The sequence below is a fragment of the Notechis scutatus genome, chromosome 6 (genome assembly GCF_049901735.1).
Source record: "Notechis scutatus isolate UNSWTSFEM ecotype Mainland chromosome 6, rNotScu1.2, whole genome shotgun sequence".
In the NCBI taxonomy this organism is placed as follows: domain Eukaryota; kingdom Metazoa; phylum Chordata; class Lepidosauria; order Squamata; family Elapidae; genus Notechis; species Notechis scutatus.
The window spans coordinates 9,407,357-9,432,154 of NC_142014.1; the positions used below are offsets into that span (position 1 = coordinate 9,407,357).

Sequence of the window (24,798 nt, forward strand, 5' to 3'; positions counted from 1 at the left end):
TTCCCAATGTTAACACTTGCAAGGAAGGCCGATGCATCCACTGATCTTCCTCTTAACATTCTGCTTTATTTGTCACTTTTATTTTGTGACTGCAACCCGCCCTCTCCATGGCAGCCAAAGCATTCACAATTAAATTCTCAAGCGTGTCTACTGGCCAAAATTCTGGGTTGATCTGACAAATTTCTAATTGGAGTTATGGCGCCAAGATGCCTCTTTTAGCAACCTATTTAATCTCATGCATACATTCACAGTACTGTTTTGGACAGTTTTGTTAAAGCCATCCTGGTCAGTCAATGAGGAAATGTTTCTTTAGTTTCCCGGTGTGGCGTTCAGATTTCTGCTCATGGAGAAGTATAGCATGGCTCTCATGCAAATTTATGGAGTGGCAAAATCGCTTCAGTCTCTAATACCCGTTTTATCCTGAGGGGCTTTTTTCAGACGGATGCGGAGCAGCATTCATTCATCCCTTGCTTATTGAATCCATCTGCTTTCCGCATTTCCACGATAAAACTGTAAAATAACGGACTACGTTGACTGAAACGGTGTATCCCTCACCCCCCCCCCTTCCTAAGGAGGGCCTGTGCCTAAGCGCACCAATCGCGCCTACCGTCCCTGTCCTATTGTTTCTTTTTATTTTTCTTATAAGTATCCATCTCATGTCTTCAAAACTATATTTATTGTTATACCTGTATCTTGTAAGCGATTGACAAATCAAATAAATAAAAATACCACAAAAACCAATCTGGTCCCAAACTCCCGGCCGGCAAATTTTATCGTGAGGTAAAACGCAAGGGAATTTTATCGTGAGGTAAAACGCAACTGGGAATGCAGGTTGTTGTGTGTAGGGTTTTTGCACGGCGAATTTTTTATTATTTTTTCCTCTGCGTCTTGTAATACACGGACTTTATGGTACTTCTATGTCAGGCAGACTGTGAAGACTCTCGATTCTGAAATGTTAACCGCAAATCAATTTAAGTCGGTGCATAATCGATTCTTCAGCGACATCGAACCGCGTCTCCCCGCTCAAATAGACCACCAAGCTCTGCAATTGGGAAGAGAGCGAGCCAAAGGATCCTAGCTGCAAAAAAAACACCAAAAAAACACAACACCCAGCCAAGCACCGAATTGTGGCGAAACAGCTCCTGCTACCACCGATAGTCCGGAGTTTTGCAGTCCGGTCGGCCGTCACTTCTACCTCTAAGCCAGGTGCCTTCTTGGCAGCTTTAAGCTGGCGGACTTCAACTCCCAGAATTCTTGGGAGTTGAAGTCCGCCAGGCTCAAAGCTGCCAGGGTTTGGAGGCCTCTTGCTCTAAGCGACGGAGAAACCGTCACTACAAACGCTCGAACTCCCGCAGCCCTTTTCCGAACCCGCGTATGATCGCGAGAAAGTCCGATAACATTCGGCCACCATAGACTCGCTTAGATTAAACTCTCTACCTTTAACTGTAAAGGGATGCTGCTTCCGGATATCCTTGGCGCCATTTTTCAATGAACTCCGTATTAAATCAAGATTCTAAAGCTGTCTTCCTTTTCAATTTGAAGAAAGGTGTATAAAACATACAGGTTTGCTAACCAGGAGTGTGTGTGTGTGTGTGTGTGTGTGTGTGTGAGAGAGAGAGAGATAGAGAGAGAGAATTTCCCTTTAAGAATAATGGAACCGGAAGAACCCTTTCTTACCGAAGATGTGACTACTCTACACCTTTTTCTATATCTTAGGAACCCACAGAACGCACGTTCTGCAGAACTTTCGCTCGCGCGCGCGCGCGCAGTAACCAAAGTCCATGCCACGTGAGACGATTTAATTTCTCGCTTGAGATCGGGAAACCTCGCGATAGCTTATCCTGGGCGGACCGAACGTAAAGATTCAATCGTCGGCATGACCTCCGCGTTGGAAAACTACATCAACCGTATCCTTCTGTTGTCACGAACGCTTACAAACGGGTGAAAAATACGCGAGTGCTGAAGGGGCAAAAGCGGGAATGGGGTGGGAAAGTAAAGCGCTTTGAGGGACTCCCATCTAATTTCGCATTTCAGTCTTCGCCCATTGTTCCCCGCGCGCGCGAGGGGAGGGTCGGCGGCCTGCAATTGGCTGCAAGCTCTGCCATTCTTCTCTCTCTCTTTTTTTCCCCCTCAGAATCGGCTCCGCTTGGATTGGTTCGATTTCGTGCGAGGGGGCGGGCTTTGCTCTAGAACGAAAGCGGTCCTGAAACTTGGCTTAGTGGACTTCAACTCCCAGAATTCCTCAGCTAACATGACTGGGAGGAGGAATTCTGGGAGTTGAAGTCCACAAGTCTTAAAGCTGTCAATAGGCATGCATATATACACACAGGCGGATGGATTGGATCAAATTTCTGTGGGAGGAAAGGGCATAATTGCCGAAGCAATTGGTTTTGAATAGGAGAGATCTAGTTTCTTAAAAGGCTCTATATCAGGGTGTCCAACCTTGGCAAAGCTGGCTGAGGAATTCTGGGAGTTGAAGTCCACAAGTCTTAAAGTTGCCAAGGTTGGACACCCCTGCTCTATATGTAGCATTAGCAAGCGTCAGCTTATCCTTTTCATTTGGCACGGAACGAGGAGCATACCCACAATTGTATGTTCACAAAGACTTGAGGTCATTCCTTGACATGAATTTTAGGTACTGTTGCTGTGATTACTTCAGATGGCCGAATGATTGTGGTGAGGTTTTCTTTTAAACTCATTTATTTTCTATAATGTTTTGACTCATGCTTGTGCTATTTTTTTGCCTGCCACTAGTGTTAAAATGGGACACGGTGGCTCAAGGGGCTAAGGCGCTGAGCTTGTCGATCAGAAAGGTTGGCAGTTTGGCAGTTCAAATCCCTAGCGCTGCGTAATGGAAGAAGGAGCTCCTGTTACTTGTCCCAGCTTCTGCCAACCTAGCAGTTTGAAAGCATGTAAAAATGCAAAGTGGAAAAATAGGGACCACTTTGGTGGGAAGGTAACTGTTCCGTGCGCCTTCGGCGTTTAGTCATGCCCGGCCACATGACCACGGAGACGTCTTCGGACAGCGCTGGCTCTTCGGCTTTGTAACAGAGATGAGCACCGCCCTAGAGCTGGAAAGTCTAGCACATACGCATGCGAGGGGAACCTTGACCTTTTAGTGTTAAAATCTCATTCAAGAATTTTTTGCCCATTGTGAAAATAATCGTGTGTGACGTCCTTGTGATTACAGCATGGATATCTAGATTTGCAGAGTTAATGTCAACCATTAATTAACCATAACCCATTTATTGGTAGAAAAAAAGTGTGCAGTGAAGTAAGTGGATATAATTGGTCATGGTGGCCTAGTGGTTAAGACACTGGGTTTGTCAACCAGAATGTTGGCAGCTTGAGACCCAAGTATTGGGTTGATGCTATGAGCTCCTGTTCTTGCTCCAACTCCTGCCAATCTAGTAGTTTGAAAGCATATAAATGCAGGTAGGTAAATACTGGTAGGTACTGCTTCAGAGGAAGGTAACAGTGTCCCATGTGCCTCACTGTATAGTCATGCTGGCCACATGATCATGGAAATGTCTTCAGACAATGCTGGCTCCCTCAGTTCGGAAATATGAGCACTGCCCCCTAGAATCACACTTGACTGGAAAGGAGAAATCTTTACTTTTTTTAATTGATGTCGAAAAACTCACTGGTGAGGAAAAAACAGTCGAGACCTGGTTTGATGTCAATATATAATTTATTGTTATCCATCTCATTTAAATATGAATTGCTGTTAAAGATTTTTAAGATTAAAAATAAATAATTTTAACAAAGATGCTTTACAAATGAAAATTTGATAGACTGCATTTATGTATTTATTTTAGGGCACTCTCAAGGGCTTTGATCAGACAATCAATTTGATTTTGGATGAGAGCCATGAAAGAGTATTCAGTTCTTCATAAGGAGTGGAACAAGTAGTATTAGGACTATACATTGTGAGAGGAGATAATGTGTAAGTTTTATCCTTTTGAAGATAATGTAATTTCAGTTGCTGTTAAGGTATGAAATCACCTGTTATTTGAGAGCCTATCTGGAAAGAAGGTTATTGGTATCCCTCTAAGCCAGGGGTGTCCAACCTTTCACCTTCCCTGGGCCACATTAGAAGATGAAAATTACAAAAAGGTTCTTGGACTTGTTACATGAGGGGCACCCAGGAATTGTCAGGTCAAAAGCCTTGGCCAGAAGCTACGCTTGGTGGCCAGGGATGGACAAGCAAATTGAAGCCTGGTTGGCAAGCTGCAAGCAATGCCAGCAATCCAGACCATGCCCATCCGCCGCCCCAATCCGGGAGTGGGAAACCCCAGGGGACCATGGTCCAGGATACACATAGATTTCGCCGGACCCACAAAAGGACACACATTCCTCATAACGGTGAGCGCTTACTCCAATTGGCTGGAGGTAAGCGACATGAAAACCACCACCACCGAGGCCGTCATCCGAGAACTCAACAGACTATTCTCAACCCACGGACTCCCAGACGTAATCGTGTCAGATAACGGACCACAGTTCACCGCTCTGAATTTGAGAAATTCCTAGCGGAACGGGAATACGGCACGCCTGACAGCGCCGGCTCCTCCGGCGCGAATGGTAGGGGCGGAACGGATCGTCCAATTCACGAAAAAAACAATCCAAAAAATCGAGACGGGAACATGCAGAAAAAAATAAATAAACTCCTTTTTATCCAACACATAACCCCAAACACAACGACCAACAAAAGCCCCGCAGAACTCCTAATGGGGAAGAAACTAAGGTCCCCCCTGGATAGGCTGCACCCCACATACAACCCCGAAAAACCCACAAACTCATCAAGCAGGTACCGAACGTTTACACCAGGCGACACGGTATACGCGAAAAACCTGAGAGGGGACCCCTCTGGGTACCGGCAACGATAACCCAAGCGACGGGTCCCCGCTCATACCGGCTACAAACAACCGACGGACAAGAATGGAAACGACACAGCTTTGCTGGCTGAGGAATTCTGGGAGTTGAAGTCCACAAGTCTTAAAGTTGCCAAGGTTGGACACCCCTGGTCTTAAGAGTGAAGACTGGTGATAAGCCTTTTTGCAGTGGTACAGTCACTAAATGAATGGCTAAACGTCGAGGATTACTCTTAAGGCCAATGAAACTCTATGGACAGTAGGGGCCTTGGTTCTCTCCGCACTTGGTTACTTGCAGATGTTTTCTATTTGGATAATTAAAACACCTGCAAGCAAACAACCAAGTTCAGACAGCACCAATGACTCCAAAACAATTGGAAATAAGTCAACAAAACTCTATGGACTGTGGGCTCCTTAGGACTCTCTGAACATGATGGTTTTATTTGCAGGCATTTCCAAGTTGGGTTAATGAAACATCTGCAAGAAAACCGTAAAGCTCAGAGAGCACCAAGGTGCAGCTTTGAGCTACAAATATTTTCTTCTATTGAAACTCGACAGAATTAGATTCCCAATGTTAATACTTGCAAGGAAGGCCAATGCATCCACTGATCTTCCTCTTAACATTCTGCTTTATTTGTCACTTTTATTTTGTGACTGCAACCCGCCCTCTCCATGGCAGCCAAAGCATTCACAATTAAATTCTCAAGCGTGTCCACTGGCCAAAATTCTGGGTTGATCTAACAAATTTCTAATTGGAGTTATGGCGCCAAGATGCCTCTTTTAGCAACCTATTTAATCTCATGCATACATTCACAGTACTGTTTTGGACAGTTTTGTTAAAGCCATCCTGGTCAGTCAATGAGGAAATGTTTCTTTAGTTTCCCGGTGTGGCGTTCAGATTTCTGCTCATGGAGAAGTATAGCATGGCTCCTCATGCAAATTTATGGAGTGGCAAAATCGCTTCAGTCTCTAATACCCGTTTTATCCTGAGGGGCTTTTCAGACGGATGCGGAGCAGCATTCATTCATCCCTTGCTTATTGAATCCATCTGCTTTCCGCATTTCCACGATAAAACTGTAAAATAACGGACTATGTTGACTGAAATGGTGTATCTTATAAACCTCACCCCCTTCCTAAGAGGGCCTGTGCCTAAGCGCACCAATCGCGCCTACCGTCCCTGTCCTATTGTTTCTTTTTATTTTTCTTATAAGTATCCATCTCATGTCTTCAAAACTATATTTATTGTTATACCTGTATCTTGTAAGCGATTGACAAATCAAATAAATAAAAATACCACAAAAACCAATCTCCCGCCCGGCAAATTTTATCGTGAGGTAAAACGCAACTGGGAATGCAGGTTGTTGTGTGTAGGGTTTTTGCACGGCGAATTTTTTATTATTTTTTCCTCTGCGTCTTGTAATACACGGACTTTATTGTACTTCTATGTCAGGCAGACTGTGAAGACTCTCGATTCTGAAATGTTAACCGCAAATCAATTTAAGTCGGTGCATAATCGATTCTTCAGCGACATCGAACCGCGTCTCCCCGCTCAAATAGACCACCAAGCTCTGCAATTGGGAAGAGAGCGAGCCAAAGGATCCGAGTTGCAAAAAAAAAAAAACCCAGCCAAGCACCGAATTGTGGCGAAACAACTCCTGCTACCACCGATAGTCCGGAGTTTTGCAGTCCGGTCGGCCGTCACTCTACCTCTAAGCCAGGGGCCTTCCAACTTAGGCAGCTTTAAGCCTGGCGGACTTCAACTCCCAGAATTCTTGGGAGTTGAAGTCCGCCAGGCTCAAAGCTGCCAGGGTTTGGAGGCCCCTTGCTCTAAGCGACGGAGAAACCGTCCCTACAAACGCTCGAACTCCCGCAGCCCTTTTCCGAACCCGCGTATGATCGCGAGAAAGTCCGATAACATTCGGCCACCATAGACTCGCTTAGATTAAACTCTCTACCTTTAACTGTAAAGGGATGCTGCTTCCGGATATCCTTGGCGCCATTTTTCAAAGCTGTCTTCCTTTTCAATTTGAAGAAAGGTGTATAAAACATACAGGTTTGCTAACCATTCATTTGTGTGTGTGTGCGAGAGAGAGAGAGAGAGAGAGAGAGAGGAGAGAGAGAGAGAGAGAGAGAGAGAGAGAGAGAGAGAATTTCCCTTAAAGAATAATGGAACCGGAAGAGCCCTTTCTTACCGAAGATGCGACTACTCTACACCTTTTTCTACATCTTAGGAACCCACAGAACGCACGTTCTTGCAGAACTTTCGCGCGCGCGCGCGCGCAGTGACCAAAGTCCATGTCACGTGAGACGATTTAGTTTCTCGCTTGAGATCGGGAAACCTCGCGATAGCTTATCCTGGCCGGACCGAACGTAAAGATTCAATCGTCGGCATGACCTCCGCGTTGGAAAACTACATCAACCGTATCCTTCTGTTGTGACGAACGCTACACACGGGTGAAAAATACGCGAGTGCTGAAGGGGCAAAAGCGGGAACGGGGTGGGAAAGTAAAGCGCTTGAGAGACTCCTGTCTGGTTTTGCATTTCAGTCTTCGCCCATTGTTACCCGCGCGCGCGAGGGGAGGGTCGGCGGCCTGCAATTGGCTGCAAGCTCTGCCATTCTTCTCTCTCTCTCTCTTTTTTTTCCCTCTCAGAATCGGCTCCGCTTGGATTGGTTCGATTTCGTGCGAGGGGGCGGGCTTTGCTCTAGAACGAAAACGGTCCTGAAACTTGGCTTGTGGACTTCAACTCCCAGAATTCCTCAGCTAACATGACTGGGAGGAGGAATTCTGGGAGTTGAAGTCCACAAGTCTTAAAGCTGTCAATAGGCATGCATATATACACACAGGCGGATGGATCAAATTTCTGTGGGAGGAAAAGGGCATAATTGCCGAAGCAATTGGTTTTGAATAGGGAGAGATCTAGTTTCTTAAAAGGCTCTATATCAGGGGTGTCCAACCTTGGCAAAGCTGGCTGAGGAATTCTGGGAGTTGAAGTCCACAAGTCTTAAAGTTGCCAAGGTTGGACACCCCTGCTCTATATGTAGCATTAGCAAGCGTCAGCTTATCCTTTTCATTTGGCACGGAACGAGGAGCATACCCACAATTGTATGTTCACAAAGACTTGAGGTCATTCCTTGACATGAATTTTAGGTACTGTTGCTGTGATTACTTCAGATGGCCGAATGATTGTGGTGAGGTTTTCTTTTAAACTCATTTATTTTCTATAATGTTTTGACTTGCGTTGTGCTATTTTTTTGCCTGCCACTAGTGTTAAAATGGGACACGGTGGCTCAAGGGGCTAAGACGCTGAGCTTGTCGATCAGAAAGGTTGGCAGTTTGGCGGTTCAAATCCCTAGCGCTGCGTAATGGAAGGAGCTCCCGTTACTTGTCCTAGCAGTTTGAAAGCATGTAAAAATGCAAAGTGGAAAAATAGGGGACCACTTTGGTGGGAAGGTAACTGTTCCGTGTGCCTTCGGGCGTTTAGTCATGCCCGGCCACATGACCACGGAGACGTCTTCGGACAGCGCTGGCTCTTCGGCTTTGTAACAGAGATGAGCACCGCCGCCTAGAGCTGGAAAGACTAGTGCAAGGGGAACCTTGACCTTTTAGTGTTAAAATCTCATTCAAGAATTTTTTGCCCATTGTGAAAATAATCGGTGTGACGTCCTTGTGATTACAGCATAGATATCTAGATTTGCAGAGTTAATGTCAACCATTAATTAACCATAACCCATTTATTGGTAGAAAAAAAGTGTGCAGTGAAATAAGTGGATATAATTGGTCACGGTGGCCTAGTGGTTAAGACACTGGGTTTGTCAACCAGAATGTTGGCAGCTTGAGACCCAAGTATTGGGTTGATGCTATGAGCTCCTGTTCTTGCTCCAACTCCTGCCAATCTAGTAGTTTGAAAGCATATAAATGCAGGTAGGTAAATACTGGTAGGTACTGCTTCAGAGGGAAGGTAACAGTGTCCCATGTGCCTCACTGTATAGTCATGCTGGCCACATGATCATGGAAATGTCTTCAGACAATGCTGGCTCCCTCAGTTCGGAAATATGAGCACTGCCCCCTAGAATCACACTTGACTGGAAAGGAGAAGTCTTTACTTTTTTAATTGATTGATGTCAAAAAACTCACTGGTGAGGACAAAACAGTCGAGACCTGGTTTGATGTCAATATATAATTTATTGTTATCCATCTCATTTAAATACGAATTGCTGTTAAGATTTTTAAGATTAAAAATAAATAATTTTAACAAAGATGCTTTACAAATGAAAATTTGATAGACTGCATTTATGTATTTATTTTAGGGCACTCTCAAGGGCTTTGATCAGACAATCAATTTGATTTTGGATGAGAGCCATGAAAGAGTATTCAGTTCTTCGCAAGGAGTGGAACAAGTAGTATTAGGACTATACATTGTGAGAGGAGATAATGTGTAAGTTTTATCATTTTGAAGATGATGTAATTTCAGTTGCTGTTAAGGTATGATGAAATCACCTGTTATTTGAGAGCCTATCTGGAAAGAAGGTTATTGGTATCCCTCTAAGCTGTGGTTTCTCAAAAAAAAAAAAAAAAAAAAAAAAAAAAAAAAAAAAAAAAAAAAAAAAAAAAAAAAAAAAAAAAAAAAAAAAAAAAAAAAAAAAAAAAAAAAAAAAAAAAAAAAAAAAAAAAAAAAAAAAAAAAAAAAAAAAAAAGGACCCCCAAGTTCCCCCCCCTCCTCCCCATCACACCTTCCTTTAGGTACACACCTCCCTTAAAAATCCAAATCAAATGAATAATTAAAATAATATGGTACAATGAAAGTTTGGGAAAGTTGGATGTATTATAGCAATGTAATTGAAAGGCCTTCATACCTCCCCTGGATTCTGTCTACACCTCCCCCAGAGGACCTTCACAGTTTGGAAAGCCTACTTTTTAAAGTTTTTCATTCTACTCCTCATTGATGAAAATTCACTTTCCTTTGCCCCTTCCAACTACTTGCATACTAATGTATATTATTCCTTTATAATCCAACCCTTATGCTTTCTTTATTTGTCTGTTCATTAATATCATCTCTTGTCTAACATTCATAACCAGACTTTATTTCTTAAACAGCCAAGTCATGCCAAAGTCTGATATTCCCTCTGAACCTTCTGTATATTTTCTTGAACACACTTTTGTATACATGTACATGACTGCAATGTAAGGGAAAAATAATTGCTTATTTTCTTTTTTAAAGTCATTTTTGCACAAAATACTTTTCTGTATTGTTGGTGTAAGTTATTGTTTCCAAGGTTTTTTTTTAATGGGGTAACTATTTCAGTACAGTCCACAGGGGCTAGATATTATACCCTTCTTTTGTAGAATTCCATTAATACTTTTCCGTTCACTGAAAAGTATGAAAAGAATATTAAGTAGAAATAACTGTTTTTGTAATAGAATGGTATTCAGGATCTGTTGGTATTTAATTTAAAATATCTCTGTAACTAGAGCAATCCAAATTTCTTTTTCAGAGCTGTAATTGGGGAAATAGATGAAGAAACAGATTCAGCCCTTGACTTGGGAAATATTCGAGCAGAACCTCTGAACTCAGTTGTACATTGAAAGACAGAAGAATAAGGACTGCTTTACAGAATTATTTATATACAATGGCAAGACTCCTTTTTAAAATTCACATAATTTGGATCATTTATACCTATTTTTTACTGTTAACGCTTTATGTAAATTAAAGTATACATTTTACTGCTGACTCCAACATAGCAATGGGAAAAACAACTTTAAAAATTGTTACCTAGAAGTGTTATAGCTTAGAACATAAGGAAATGAAAATTCTAAACTACTGACACAAAAGAAATATTTTGCTGGGAGAAACATTCAGAAAAAGTAAATGATTTTTAATTTTTTTTAAATAAATCACATTAAGTACAATCGTACTTAATAAAAATATTTTTAATTTCTTAAAATAATGACTGGGTGGTTTGTGCCATTTTAATTTACTAAGCCAGTTTAAATAATTGAATGTATTCACGTGAGTGAGGATGATTTGCAACATGAATGAAACTTCCCTTTCCATCCCCACCTTAGTTCAGTATGCAAGATCCTCTAAATCTTCTAGCTGTGATTAGGAGACAGAATTTTACTACCAGCTATTGTTCTTCTAATGAATGGAGCCTCTAAAAGTTGTGATACATCTTGGGGCTTTTGTGTGTGTGTGTGTGTGTGTGTGTGTGCTAACATTCAAAATTAATAGAATTTTCAGAAATTGTAAACTTAGGACACACTATATCACTTGAGCATATTCTATCTCGGGTATAAAACTGGATTTCTTGAAGGGTCAGATGAGCATTGTAGTTCTCCGCTGGTGGGCTGGGGGGGGGGAGATGGGATACCCTCCAGCATCCTACTGGCCAAAACGGGGTGCAAGGTGCTGCATGAGGGCCTCCCATACCCCAATTTTTAAGCCTGGACAGCCTCCTGCAACACTCTGCCAGCTAAAACTGGCACAGGGGGCCCTCATGCTTGCTGCGGGCCGGTCCTTTGCTATTTCCAGGCTAGCCCCACCATGGGCCAGATTTAAGCACCCCACGGGACAGATTTGTCCCATGGGCCTTTAGTTGGACACCCCCTGTTCTATCTCAATGGCAATGGATACCTTACAGCACCACCCTTGAAAAACTATAAAACAATAGCCCAAACCAGTTCGAGATATAGAAAATGCTTGAGGTTTTGCTTTAATCAAATCATCAGTGCATTTTCGGGACTACAAAAATACAGATCAGAAGTCTCTTGGCACTACTGCTGCTGGAATGGCTTATCAAGTATGGGATGCCTACTGCTGAACCTACGTAAAAATGATTAATAGAAAAAGTAGAAATGCCTTGTATATGAAATGCATTTGAGGGCATAAAGCAAATGTATCAGAAAACAGTAACTTACCTGACGACATGCAAATTAATTAAAAGTACAAGAGCAAATCTAGGAAGGACTTTTAAAATATAATTTACATATAACTACAAACTTAACAGAGGCAGTTTTATAAGTCGGGCTAGTGTGAATTTACTAAATAAAAATATGGGGGCGGTGGAGAGAACAAAATGGGGACCACAAGAGAGAGAAGTATTTTCTCTGCATACAAGTACACTGTGCCAGATAGGCATCCTATTGAAAAGTTAAGTAATCAAGCCATATCTACAAGTTTGCAGACTTTATTCAAATCATATAGTTTTTCTTTAAAACATCTAGATACTGCTGTCTTGCCTTGGAAACTTGATCCTGGTCTATGTTTGATGTTTTTGAAGATCCATCAACTGATCCTACAGGGGAGATTCTAACAGATCCAGCATCAAGCTCAGCTTTAGCTGAAAAACAAGAGTATTTTTGACAGGTTTCATATCATCTGATGAAGTGACCATGGAATCAGAATGCCAGTTTTGTTGGACATCACGAGCATTATTTTTAAATGTGTTTAAAAAACTTTCTAGCCACAGTGTATACCTTTGCAAACATACACGTTTTAGAAATAAGGATAACAACTTCACCCTATATTACCAATGTCTTCTATGCAGAATAAATCACACTGTAATAGTCAAAGGGAATGTTTGAGGTTATACATAGCAGAAACTAGATAACAGCATCAGGGCTAGTGATTTGCTACATTTCTATACAGGGAGCTATATGTACAGTGTGTAAGATGCGCAAGTACACACACACTAAACAAAGCTCCACACTTATAGCACTGATCTTACATAGTTGAGTAATGAAATACCTACAAGCAAACGCACAAGATCAGAGAACAATGGAGAATTCTCTGTGGTCCAAAAATTGGCATGGTTATTTGATGGAAGCACTAAAATTTGTACGTCTTGTAGGAATTTTAAAGTATCATTTTCACATTTTTAGTTTAATTTTATATGTTATTTTTTTTTTCATGTGGATAATCCAAAATGAAACATGCATATATGTAGAAAAACTTTTCAACGTGCTATAAAGTACATGAATAATAGTTAGCTTCGAATTTCATCTCAAAATTGAATTTATATAACTTACTTTATTAAAGCAATTTATCCATTATAAATTAGCATGCTATCATGTTTAAAATCAATGGAATAAGTTACACACTTAAATTTTATTAATCTCAGCAGAGCTAAATTTACCTTTTATCTATTGAATACATAGCTAGTTCTGAGTGTTTCAGGTTCTAAAACAATTGCTTATAGTTCTATAAACTAATAGTATATCTAAAATATTAGATTATTTCCTTCCTTATTTACATTACTTTGTATATTATACATTAGAACTATATTTCTGTGATGTGGATTAGTTTATTGCTCAACAGGTAACAATGGGTTTTATATTTTTATGTTCTAAAAATAAGTTGCTGAAGCTTTTACTGTGGCCACATTTAGGTTCCAAATGTAAATGATGAGGTGCAATGTCTCAAAATTTCACTATTAGTATCATTTTCTTGGCGGCTGGGGGTGGGGTGGGGGACAAAGCAAACAGCAGAACAAGTTTCAAATTGTCAACATGTAATTTTCTATTTACCTTGGTCCAGTTCTTTTGTGATACTTTTTTCTAATTCCATCTGCATCTGAAATTATATTTAGATTATGGTTGAAATATTATTAAATGTAAAATAAAAATACATCAACACAGTATCACTTAAGATATTTTAACAAATTTCACATAGGTTAATCTCTTAGTTTTTTTAAAAAATATACCCCAGCTTTTAACTAGCATTGATCAAAACTTTACATCGTGGATTAGCATTGATGGATCAGCACTTGCTGATAATATAATATCCAGTCAAAGGTAGACTTCACAGGTAGCTTAAAATGCAAAATAAAAATGTTTTGACTAAAGAACAAATCTCTGTGTATGTGTGTATATACTTATGTGTACACATAATCAGATAACTAAGAAGTGCAAACACAATTTTGAAAAATATGTAAACTACATACTTTTTACAAGGTGCAGCTTCAGCATTGGTTATGATTGCAATTTATATGCATAATCTTCACTACAAATACACATGTATTTCTCTTTGTATGCTTTGTTATTTAGTGTTATATATTACATTGCATTAGGGGGAAAAAACAATCTACATAGTCTTTGTTAGCTTCTGGCAGCACTTTTTCATGCACAGATATCTTCATGTGATTTGTCAGGATGAGGGAAATCTGGTTTCAGAATAATTTCAATCAGTTTAGAAACATTGTCAAATGTCCTGTAGAGCAGTGATCCCCAACCTTTTTGACGCCGCGGCCCGGTACCGGCATCAGCTGGGCGCCGTCATCTTTTTGATGAAAAGCGTGCTTCGGTGAGCTTTCTGCAGAAAAGCTCACGGGCGCTAAGCGCCGCCATCTTTTTTTGATGAAAACGTGCTTCCGGTGAGCTTTCTCCCGGAAAAGTTCACCGGAAGCACTTTTTCATGAAAAAAAAGATGGCGGCGCCCAACTAACAGACCCGGTAGGAGTTGTTCCGCGGACGGTACCGGTCCAGCGGACCGGTGGTTGGGGACCCCTGCTGTAGAGAATAACTGAAGAACCAGTGGAACCAGCGCTTCCCATGGACGTAAAAAGAAAGGGGTATATACCTCACTAGGGGTTTGGAGTTGACTTTATTTTCACAATGTGGATCAGTTATTTTTCCATTAGCTCACATAACAACACAAAGTTAATTACTTCATGGAGCTGCAGATTTTGTGTCTGGTTGCACATTTAGGTATTTAACATCATCTGAATAGCAGCTCATCTTTCTGGCCTATGTGGGGACTTAACAACTTTTAGCACCAGATCTTCAAAGGAATATCTTGTTTCTAAAGGAGTCAACGTGGAATCCACTACAATATCTTCCTACTGTTGGCTGAAAACTAGGAAAGTTTTTCAGGTACCTAAGAATATAAACAGTGCCCTGTTGGATTGATCCATCTAATCCCACAAACTCTTCTCATAGTGGTGAGCCAGCTACACAAGGAAGTGCACTAGTGACTAGTCTGCCTGCAGATGGCCTTTACAGACAATACTGCCATCAAGACTCTTAGCCATTGGTCTCGACTTCCATGAATTGGTCCAATCCTTTATTGACCCTGCTAGTAGGCAGCACCACATCTCATAGTAGCAGCACCACGTTATCAGTGAATAAGACCAATAAATGGGTTGAAGGAAGGTAAATTGCAGCCTAAGCTAGACAAGAGAAGGTAGGAATTTAATACATTGGATGCTGTTACTTTCTTTGAAAACTTACAACTTGGGTCCAAGATTACCCACAGAATCTTAAAAACTAAGAATGCACTTGCACAGTTAAAATTACCATGCCAGACATATCATTCTGAAGATGCCTGATCTAGTCACAATGAAACATGCCATAGTTATGTCCTATATGGTTTTATTATGATAAGCACTATCTAATAACTAAGAATACTGGCTATGGCTTAACAAAAGGCTGTTCAGACAAAGCTAAAACTACATTCTCCTGCATTTGAATTTACCCAAATATTAAAAGCACTTCTGTCTTGGCATCATGACAAATGTATTTGGTTAATGGGAAATTCTGGAATACCAATGTATCTTGCCCTTTGTTTTATTTCTCCCAATATTTTACTAGGCAAATATTCTGTATTTAGAGAGCCAGTTTGGTGTGCTGCTTAAGACATCAGGCTGGAACCTGAGAGACTGAGTTCTAGTCCCAACTGAGACACAAAGCCTGTTCAGTCACTACAGGTTCTCTCTCTGTCTTAGTAATGGTAAACCACTTCTGAAATCTTGCCCCAAAGCCTGCAGAGACCAGTCCAAGCAGTTGCCAGGAGTCAACACTGATTGAAAAGCACAATTTTTATCTATTTATCAATATGGATATTCTATATTTAAGCTGCTTTGTCTACAATGATGGGCTTTAATTAGGCACTAGGTTTTATTATTTTTATTTTACTGTTAATAGTTGTTAATCACAATGATAGACAATATATAACTCCAATATATACTTTTCCTCGCTTTTCTCCAATTTATAATTTAGTTTGTTTTCAGTTATTTGTATCCCACCTTTATTATTTTTACAACTTCAGGTGGCAAACATCCAGTACACCTTCTCAGAAAAACTGTCCAGAATGAGAAAGAAACCAAAATTCACCATCAACTTAATGCTACCAACAATTCTGCTTCAGTTCTTAATAAAATTAGATGCTCAGTCTTGTCTATTCAGTCATTATGCTTACCTTCTGAAATATATCTACACTAAAAAGGAATGTTGCAAATAATAATAATTTATTACATTTATATGCCGCCTAACTCCAAGAAATTTTGAAGTATTTAGAAAGCCAAATAAAAATCTTTATGGCCCTTTATAGTTGTTTCTATGAGGACAGGGAAGACAGAATATAGCAGAGGAAATGTAGCAGACATGCTGATAGCACTGTTACGTCTCTTTTAAAATCCTTCCTAAAATTCTGATTTTGAGTCAACGCTTTCTGCCAATTTTTAAAAAAATGCTTATTTAGAATGAAAATAAATTTAGAAAGTTATAGATCTGGGAAAATTGCTATCTGTACTTCAAGGGAGATAAAAGAGTATAACTACTTTCCCTGTAGATGAGGGGTGTCAAACTCGTGTCATCACATTGTCATCACGTGACGTATCACGACTTTTTCCCCATTTGCTAAAATGGGAGTGAACATGTCCAACACATAACGCATTCAGCCCACAGGCCATGAGTTTTATGCCCATGCTGTAGATATTCATGATTAAAATTAATATCCTTTCAGCTGCTGAGTCATGAGACAAAGTCAAAAGTCATTTAATTGGTCTGAAATTCTTGAGTACGTGTGGCATAGAAAACTGAACTGTGCGAACAGCTGAAAGTCCAAGAAGGCTGAAGATGTCTGTGATATTTTTATAACAGATGTTTCACTAAAATAACTTTAAGTTTTGGTAAATTTGCATAGGAAACTAGCCATGAAAATTAATCAGAAGCATAATCCTATAGATCTCAATATTCCAGCCATATTCTCAAATCATACTGATTTGCAATTTAGATTACTGTGGAACTATGAACAAGGAAATTCCTAATTTGAAAGTTAAATATGAATCACATTGAATTACTAAAATGACTAATTTTCAATTACTCTAAATATAGTAAAACACATTATATATTACATAAATATGTTGTAATGGGTTATTATTATTTTATTCATATCTGTAATTTTCACTGTGTTATTTTCTTACAGTATAATGTGCAGTGTTTAACTAATCAGACACAGGACAATATAATTCAGCAAAAGAAATTACATGGTATTCAGCAATACTGACTACACACCTTGTTAAGTCTCTGGTTGCAGAGAAGAGAAGGGAGAATTAGATTTTTGATCAAGGAGCTGAAGAAGTAAAGAGCAAGCCATAAGTTTATGGTTTTTGATGACAGAAATGAAAGTGACTAATCTACAAAGGAGTATCAGAAAAGAGAAACGTTATCTACTATTTGAAAAGAAAGGGTAAACTACTTTGGAGGAACCAATCATGCATACTTCATTAAATCCAAGAGAATTCAATGTGACTTATTTCTAAATAAACATGTACCGTATATAATGTCTGCTCTATCTAGAAAGCTGCCTTGACAAGACATTATTCATACTGGTCCTAATTAAAAGTAATAAGATATGTTAATCAAGATCATTGTTAACTTTTTCAAACTTCAATGAGATTAAAACATGGCTAACCTCTTCTAGATTCTAGTTAGAATTACTACCTAGAAATATGTAACAATAAACTTGATAACTCTAAATTCTTTGCATATTTTATTATCCTATAAACGGCAATAGTTCAGCAATGATTTGCTATGTTCATACAAGGTTAAAGAGTTAGGGAAAGAGGAAAAAAACCAAAACTTTTTCTAAATTATTTTTTAAATAGTATAAAAAGCAAAATGACTTATATAAGTAAAAGATAGTTTGCAATGTATTAATGTTTATGGTAGTTTTTCATTATTTATTAAGATTTGCATTCTGACAAAAATGTTATCAATAAGCCAGGAAATGAAACCTACAAGGAAATTGGAAATATAATTTATCATATAATCCTGAAGGTTCATATATAAATGTAAATGAAAAACATACCTAATTGTAATACTTAATTTAGTATAGAGCTATTAAAATATTTATCAATTAAACTAAAGTCTGCACCTCAATGTACTTAATGCACAGGCATACAGATTTATGCAGAAAGAAATTCTGCTTTTTTTTTGAAGAGTCACCTGAACTAATCTTTTATGACTTTTCCTTTATGGACTGGATCCAGCTTTACTGTAGCGGTATACAACTGGGTGTGGGAAGGAGGCGTTCACGCCTCTCCTCCCATAACAGCTTCTTCTCTTGTGTGAAAACATCAAACTTGCTGACTAAATCGACAGACATCTGTGGTATAAATTTTATGACCCTTTATATTATGGCCTGACCCATTCAGTAAGGCCCTTTGATTTCTGTATAGTATTCTGCAGAACTGTCATGAGAAGTAGACAGCAAAGTTCAATTTATGTTCCTAAATATCGTTGTCAAATTTGTTGTCCCCTGAGGTTAGTGTGACAGTGACTTTTTACAACCTACCAAAAACATAACCGTAAAAGACAGACTAGAAATAAAAGTTAAAATAAGCAAAAAAAAAAAAAAAAAGGTAAGAGAACCCCTGTCTGATCTTGATGAACACAAATCACTAGGATCTGACGGTTACATCCTAGAGTTCTAAAGGAGCGGGCGGATATCATCTCAGAACCACTGTACCGCATCTTAAAAAATGGAGTGGGGGGAACCAGACCCAGGAAACTTACAGACCAATCAGCCTTAACATCAATACCTGGGTAGCTACTGGAAAAGTTAATAAAAATCCAGATCTGCCAACATCTAGAAACGAGTAAAGTAATCACTGGAAGTCACCATGGGTTTGTTAAAAACAGATCATGCCAAACCAATCTTATTTCATTCTTCAACATAGTGACTAAATTAGTAGATCAGAGAAATACTGTGGACATAATGTAATATATAAGCCATAAAATACTGTGGACTTCAGCAACACATTCAACAAAGTAGATCACAACCTACTTCTTGGTAAGCTAGAAAAAGGTGGAATAGATAGTATCACCACCAAATAGATTCACAACTAGCTGATAAACTGTACTCAATGAGTAGTCCTTAATGGGTCTAAGTCTACATGGAGGAAAGTAATCAGTGGGGTACCATAAGGTTCCCTGGGTGAAACCAGGCTTAATAGCAGTAACTGTGAGAGGGATCTTGGAGTCTTAGTGGACAACCAATTAAATATGAGGCAACAGTGTGCAGCAGCAGCCAAAAAGGCTAATGCAATCCTAAACTGTATTAACAGAGGGATACAATCAAGATCAAGGGAAGTACTAATACCACCCTATAAAGCCTTAGTAAGACCACACCAAGAGTACTGCATCCAGTTTTGTTCACTACATTATAAAAAAGATGTTGAGACTCTAGAAAAAGTACAGAGAAGAGCAACCAGGATGATTAGGGGACTGGAGGCTAAAACATACAACGAACGGTTGCAGGAACTGGGCTTGGCTAGTCTAGTGAAGAGAAGGACCAGGGGAGACATGATAGCGGTCTTCCAATATTTGAGGGGCTGCCACAGAGAGGAAGGGGGTCAAGCTATTTTCTAAAGCGCCTGTAGGCCAGACAAGGAATAATGGATGGAAACTGAATAAGGAGAGATTTAACCTGGAAATAAGGAGAAACTTTCTGACAGTGAGAACAATCAACAATCAACCCATGGAACAGCTTGCCCTCGGAAGTTGTGCCATCACTTGAGACTTTCAAGAGAGATTGGACTGCCATTTGTCAGAAATGGTGTAAGGTCTCTTGCTTGGGTGAGGGGTTGGCCTAGATGACCTACAAGGTCTCTTCCAACTCTGTTATTCTAGCTTTGGAGCTAGTATTAAACTGTTTTACAAAATGCAACGGAAGCAAAACTGTTAACAATATAAATAAAGCTCAGAATAAATGCTTCTTTTTCTCTCTGCCATCCTGTGAACATATATGTGGCAGAAATTTGGACAAGATGATCTACAGATTTTCCCAAAATTCAGAGGAAATTTATTCCATCAAATGAACACATATGCAATTACAAAAATGAAAGTGCATTTTTCCTATTTTCTTTTAAACTAAAAATCATAGTTGCATATTGGTTTGACATTCCAGATTGGATGAAACAGAAAACTATGGTTGTAGATGTTTTGATCTAATTACCTCCTTACCTAAAGAGGAAAGAATACTGCATATGTGTATGAGAAAGGTTCACATAACTTGGTAAATTAAGGCAAGGTTAGGAGAATACACTTGGTATTTATGGGGAAAATTGTATTCAATTACTGAACACAATCTTTCTAATAGATCAGTTTTTAATTTGAGAATTGCTATGTTCTTTTATAAATATGCCTCAATGTACTGAATCTCAAGGCACTTCAATGGCAAAAACTTGGGAACTTTATATTAAAATATCATTGTATTTTTAAGAATTTCTTTCAGCCAAAATTAGTTTGGTAATAAGGTGAATTCATCAAACATGGATTTAACCCCCTTTTAAATAAATATACACATATGAATTTTTTTTAAAAAAAATACTAACCTACTTGCTTTCTTTCTCCCTCTTTACATGCCTTATTCTCATTCTGCCTCCTTCCACTTCCAGTTTCTTCCTCACTCATGTCTAGTTTTTCTTTACCTTCTCTGTCTCTCTTTACAGGTCTCTTTAAAACAAAGTGAGAAGCTTATCTATTTTGTCTCTCCTAATAGCAAGTGTTCTTTCCATCATCTACTTCTTTTGCAAAATTTACTGTTTTCACTTTTCTCCTTATGTATATTCATTAGTGCTCGGCTCATTTGGAGCACCTTTCTTTTATGACCGATTGCTTACCTGTAATGGACATTAATGGAATGACGCATCCGGCCCATGGGCCAGGAGTTTGACAGCCCTGGTCTAGAACTTTACATCAGATAGTTACCCTGTTTCTCCAACAATACGGCTTCCCCCAATAGGAAGTCCCAGCATGTTTTATAGGCATGAAATGAAATTAAGCCCCTCCCCCCCCCCCAAATTAAGGCCTATATTAAAACATGCGAAATGGGGGGGATTGGTGGGGGGCGGCTTGCCGTTAGGAAGTACTTTTGTTGCACACCCGGATATGGTGCTGCCTGCGTTGACCCCGATACAAAGTGCCCCACCAACGCCGAGGTCAACATCCAAGCCATCACTGCCTGCCCGCCCAAAGATGCAAGGGTTTAAGTCACCCCCGAAAAGACGGCCTAGCCATTTTTTCGGGGCTCAAAAAAAAAATAAGACCCGGCCTTATTATATGAGAAACACGGTAGATAGTGCCCTTCTTTCTTTGAGTATAGAAATCTATACTGTGTATACACATCTCAGTGTCTTCCTCTCCAAATTTTATAGATTGAATATTAATAGGTAATTACCTATAACTAGGTGATTAATATTTTTAAAGTTTGTTCCAAGTTTAAAAAAAGAAAGAAAATGCTTTCCATAAAGTAATTCACTTGGCAGAAATTACCATAAATAAGCACTGGTTATCTGAAGCAATATGCTACCCTTACCAAATTAAGATTTCACTGTATTGTTGTCATTGGGGTGATTACTACCAAACATCTGGGGGGAATTATTGCTATATATCCTTTTATAACACTGCATCATTCTTTCAATCAAGGCAGCTTCTGAGAAGAGAAACGCCCATCGCTGAAGAATACAAAAACATCCTATTGGAGTAACATAGAATTGTGCTTCGATTTTTCTTCATTTTACTAAGATTAAATTGCCACAATTTGAATGCAATAATTGGGTTCTGCATACTTAAATAACAAGAATTAAGATCCACACGTGTAGCATTCAAATTATTTTGTTTTCTTCCTATAATACAGGAATTTCCCCAGTCTATTTTATAAATAAAGTTCTACGGAGCTGGGGAAGGGGATGAGATCTGGATGTCTTGCAAGCTGCACAATGATTCAAGGCAAATCCCCCACTTGACTCCTCCTTCCTGCTTGGCTGAACATTTGCCAACACTTTTTCCCATACCTGGAAGTTTATCCAACACTGCAAGTTTTTAAAAAGATGTTGGATAACCATTTGTCTTAAGTAGTGTAAGTTTCTTGCCTAAGCAGGGGGTTGGACTAGAACAGGGGTCCTCAACCACCGGGCCGCGGACCGGTACCGGTCCGTGGAGCACTCTGTACCGGGCCACAAAGAAAAAAAAATGGCGGCTTTCTTCGCCTTCGGTGAATGCTGCTGGGATCGGGGATCAAGGACACAAATGAGAGAAGGGGAGGGAGGAAGCAACCAAAGCCTGTCCTGCTCTCTGGCTCAACGGCTTCGGTTTCCTCCCGCCTTGTTTCTCTCTCAGTCGCTCTCTTGCTGCTCCACCAGCCCAGGAAGAAACTGCTTCAAAGAAGCCGGGGGTGGCTTTTCCTGTCGCCGCAGCGCCTCCGAGCGCCCATTCACCCCACCCCGCCCGCCCGCGCGTGGTTCAATTCAGTGCCCCGTTCTGCCTGCCTGCCTGTTTGGTTGTTTGGGAGCAGCTTTGGCTGAGAATAATAACTATTTGCCTCTTTTATCAGCCGAAGCTGCTCCGAAACGAAGAAGGCAGGCAGGCAGGCAGAATGGAGCACTGTGGATTGAACTCGCTGCGCGGGGGGGGTGGGGATGGGGTAAACGGGCGCTTCAGAGGAGCTGCGGCGACAGGAAAAGCCACCCCGGCTTCTTTGAATCAGTTTCTTCCTGGGCTGGTGGAGCAGCGAGAGAGCGACTGAGAGAGGAACGAGGCAAACACCTGAGGGACGGAGGGAGACACCTGAGGGATGGGGCTGAGGGAGGCAGGGCCGAGGCGCTCCCTGAACTTGGTGGTTTGCTGGCAGACGTTTTATTACCCGACTAGGTAACAACATCAGATGTTACCTAGTCAGGTAATGAAACGTCTGCAAGCAAACCACCAAACTCGGATTCTCCCCTCCCCCGGTCCTTGAAAAAGTGTTTGTGCTTGAAACTGGTCCCTGGTACAAAAAAGGTTGGGGACCACTGGAATAGAAGACCTCCAAGGTCCCTTCCAACTCTGCTATTCTATTCTATTCTATTCTATTCTATTCTATTCTATTCTATTCTATTCTATTCTATTCTATTCTATTCTATTCTAATTCTATTCATACGCACAGTGATGCATTGGAAAAAGTACTGTGGGGACTACCTTCTGCAGGACTATCTTCAGCCTGGTGAAAATGCTGCAGAGGATTGAATAGTAGAAAGCATCCCTACCTGATGACCAGGGAAAGGGGAGGGAGAATGCCTAAACAGCAGTCCATTACATTTAAAGTCTCCTGACATTCTATGTTGTATTTTGTGAGAAAGGAGTTGAATATGAACCTTTAGGAAGTAGCAGAAAAATTGCTCATATCAATCCAGTATCACATAGCCAAATTTGAATCCACCATCCTCATCTTAGCCATTGTCTATCCATTGCAGGATGAAGGCCCGTTCCACATGTTTCCAACCAATACTGTGTGTGCTTTCTTTTGCCAATTGGACCTGCAATACTTGCTGACATCATCTTGCTTTAGGTCTCTTTCGTGGATGCATTTTAATCAAGTGGGATCCATTCTATGACTGCCTTGGTCCACCTGCCATCAGTTCTTTTTTGCTATGCGACCAGCCCATTTCCATTTAAATTCTTTTACTCTTTTTTTTTCTTTTGAAAATTTTATTTGGGTTTTCACAAAAAAAAAAACCGTAATACAAATAAAACATCTTTTTTTTGAAAACAGCATGGTCCTGGGTTATCACTTCTTCATACAGACACAAACTCAATTTCATGTTCATTTTTATGTTCTATTCCATATCTTATTACTGTTTTGCATTTTCTACATAATTTTTCCCCTCTTTTAATTTTCTCAACTTTATTTTGATTATCTCATCTCAATTCAAATCATTATATTTATACTTTTGTCTGTCCTGTTTCAATTTCATATTATCTTTTCTCATTAAGCAAATTTTCCCCTGTAGTTACTAATTGGAGTATGACACCTTTATATCTTTTAATTTTATCCATTCAACTCTTATTTAAGCTTCAATGTATACCTTTAAGATTATAACATTCAATATAATACATAACTTCCTATTGAATGCTGCTTGGTACATTCTTAAAATACACACTATATTCTTAAAAAAACATTATGTATGTATGTAAATAAAGCACTCATTCCATTCCAATTCAATTCTATCATTAATATTCATTAAAATCTTAACATCTTTAACATTTCTTTTCAATTAAATATCATGATTCCTTGGGAACACTTATAAACTTTCCATAATTAATTCTTCCCCCCCACCAAATTTCTCTTCACTTATATTTTATAAATCATTAATAATTAAAATGTTCCCATCCTTTCCTAATTTAATTCTCTCATTCACTTTATTTCATTTATTTATTAACAAACATTCCACTAGATTACAATAAATATTTTATCCATCATTTTAATCATATTTTCTAAAAATTTCTATTTGTAGTATAATAATACTATCTTATGTACCTTTGCAGAATCCCTTTTGTAATTAAGTTTTCACCCATTATCTCTAAACAGGCTTATACTTTCAATTCTTATACCTTTTTCCTGTTTCTCTGTATCTTGTTTCTGTCCTTTTTAACTTCTTTTCCTTTCCTTCTTCCCCCTCTTCTTCTCCCTCCCCTTTTTACCCCCTTGTCTCTCTACTTCTAATTCTCTCTTCTGTAATCCCCTCTTCTATTGCTTTCTAATATTATACTTATTTTTCAAACTATTCTTCTTCTTGTTGTTTGTTTTTTCAAATCTTAAACTTTTCATTCTCTTTCCCCACTTTCCTTTTTTCCCCCTCACATAAAATTACTTGATCATTAAAGATGGC

At 39.5% G+C, this 24,798-nt stretch overlaps 2 protein-coding genes and 1 long non-coding RNA gene across 24 annotated transcripts in view; 2 read left to right on the forward strand and 1 right to left on the reverse strand.

Moving 5' to 3' along the window:
- The first annotated feature begins 1,785 nt into the window (after nt 1-1,785).
- LOC148130115 (uncharacterized) lies at nt 1,786-3,935 on the forward strand. The gene is made up of 3 exons (XR_015750266.1): nt 1,786-1,907; nt 2,636-2,676; nt 3,819-3,935. It is a non-coding gene; the product is annotated as an uncharacterized LOC148130115 (long non-coding RNA).
- Nucleotides 3,936-7,157: 3,222 nt separating this feature from the next.
- LSM8 (LSM8 homolog, U6 small nuclear RNA associated) lies at nt 7,158-10,594 on the forward strand. The gene is made up of 4 exons (XM_026669078.2): nt 7,158-7,292; nt 8,021-8,061; nt 9,181-9,308; nt 10,366-10,594. Exons 1-4 carry the CDS (start codon nt 7,262-7,264, stop codon nt 10,454-10,456), a joined length of 291 nt encoding a protein of 96 aa, XP_026524863.1. The 5' UTR covers nt 7,158-7,261; the 3' UTR covers nt 10,457-10,594.
- A 1,447-nt stretch (nt 10,595-12,041) lies between these two features.
- The window catches only part of ANKRD26 (ankyrin repeat domain 26), an 86,369-nt gene continuing 73,612 nt past the window's right edge, over nt 12,042-24,798 (reverse strand). For 20 of the 22 annotated variants that reach the window (XM_087969345.1, XM_087969351.1, XM_087969344.1 and 17 more), the window contains 2 exons: nt 13,397-13,442; nt 12,042-12,210 (listed from right to left, as the gene is read on the reverse strand). In XM_087969345.1, the coding sequence (XP_087825471.1) occupies nt 12,062-12,210; nt 13,397-13,442 (195 nt within the window). In that variant the 3' untranslated portion in view covers nt 12,042-12,061. Of the gene's footprint in view, nt 12,211-13,396; nt 13,443-17,161; nt 17,220-20,484; nt 20,606-24,798 lie in introns of all 22 variants that reach the window. The other 2 variants (XR_015750265.1, XM_087969334.1) reach the window with 2 other exon arrangements.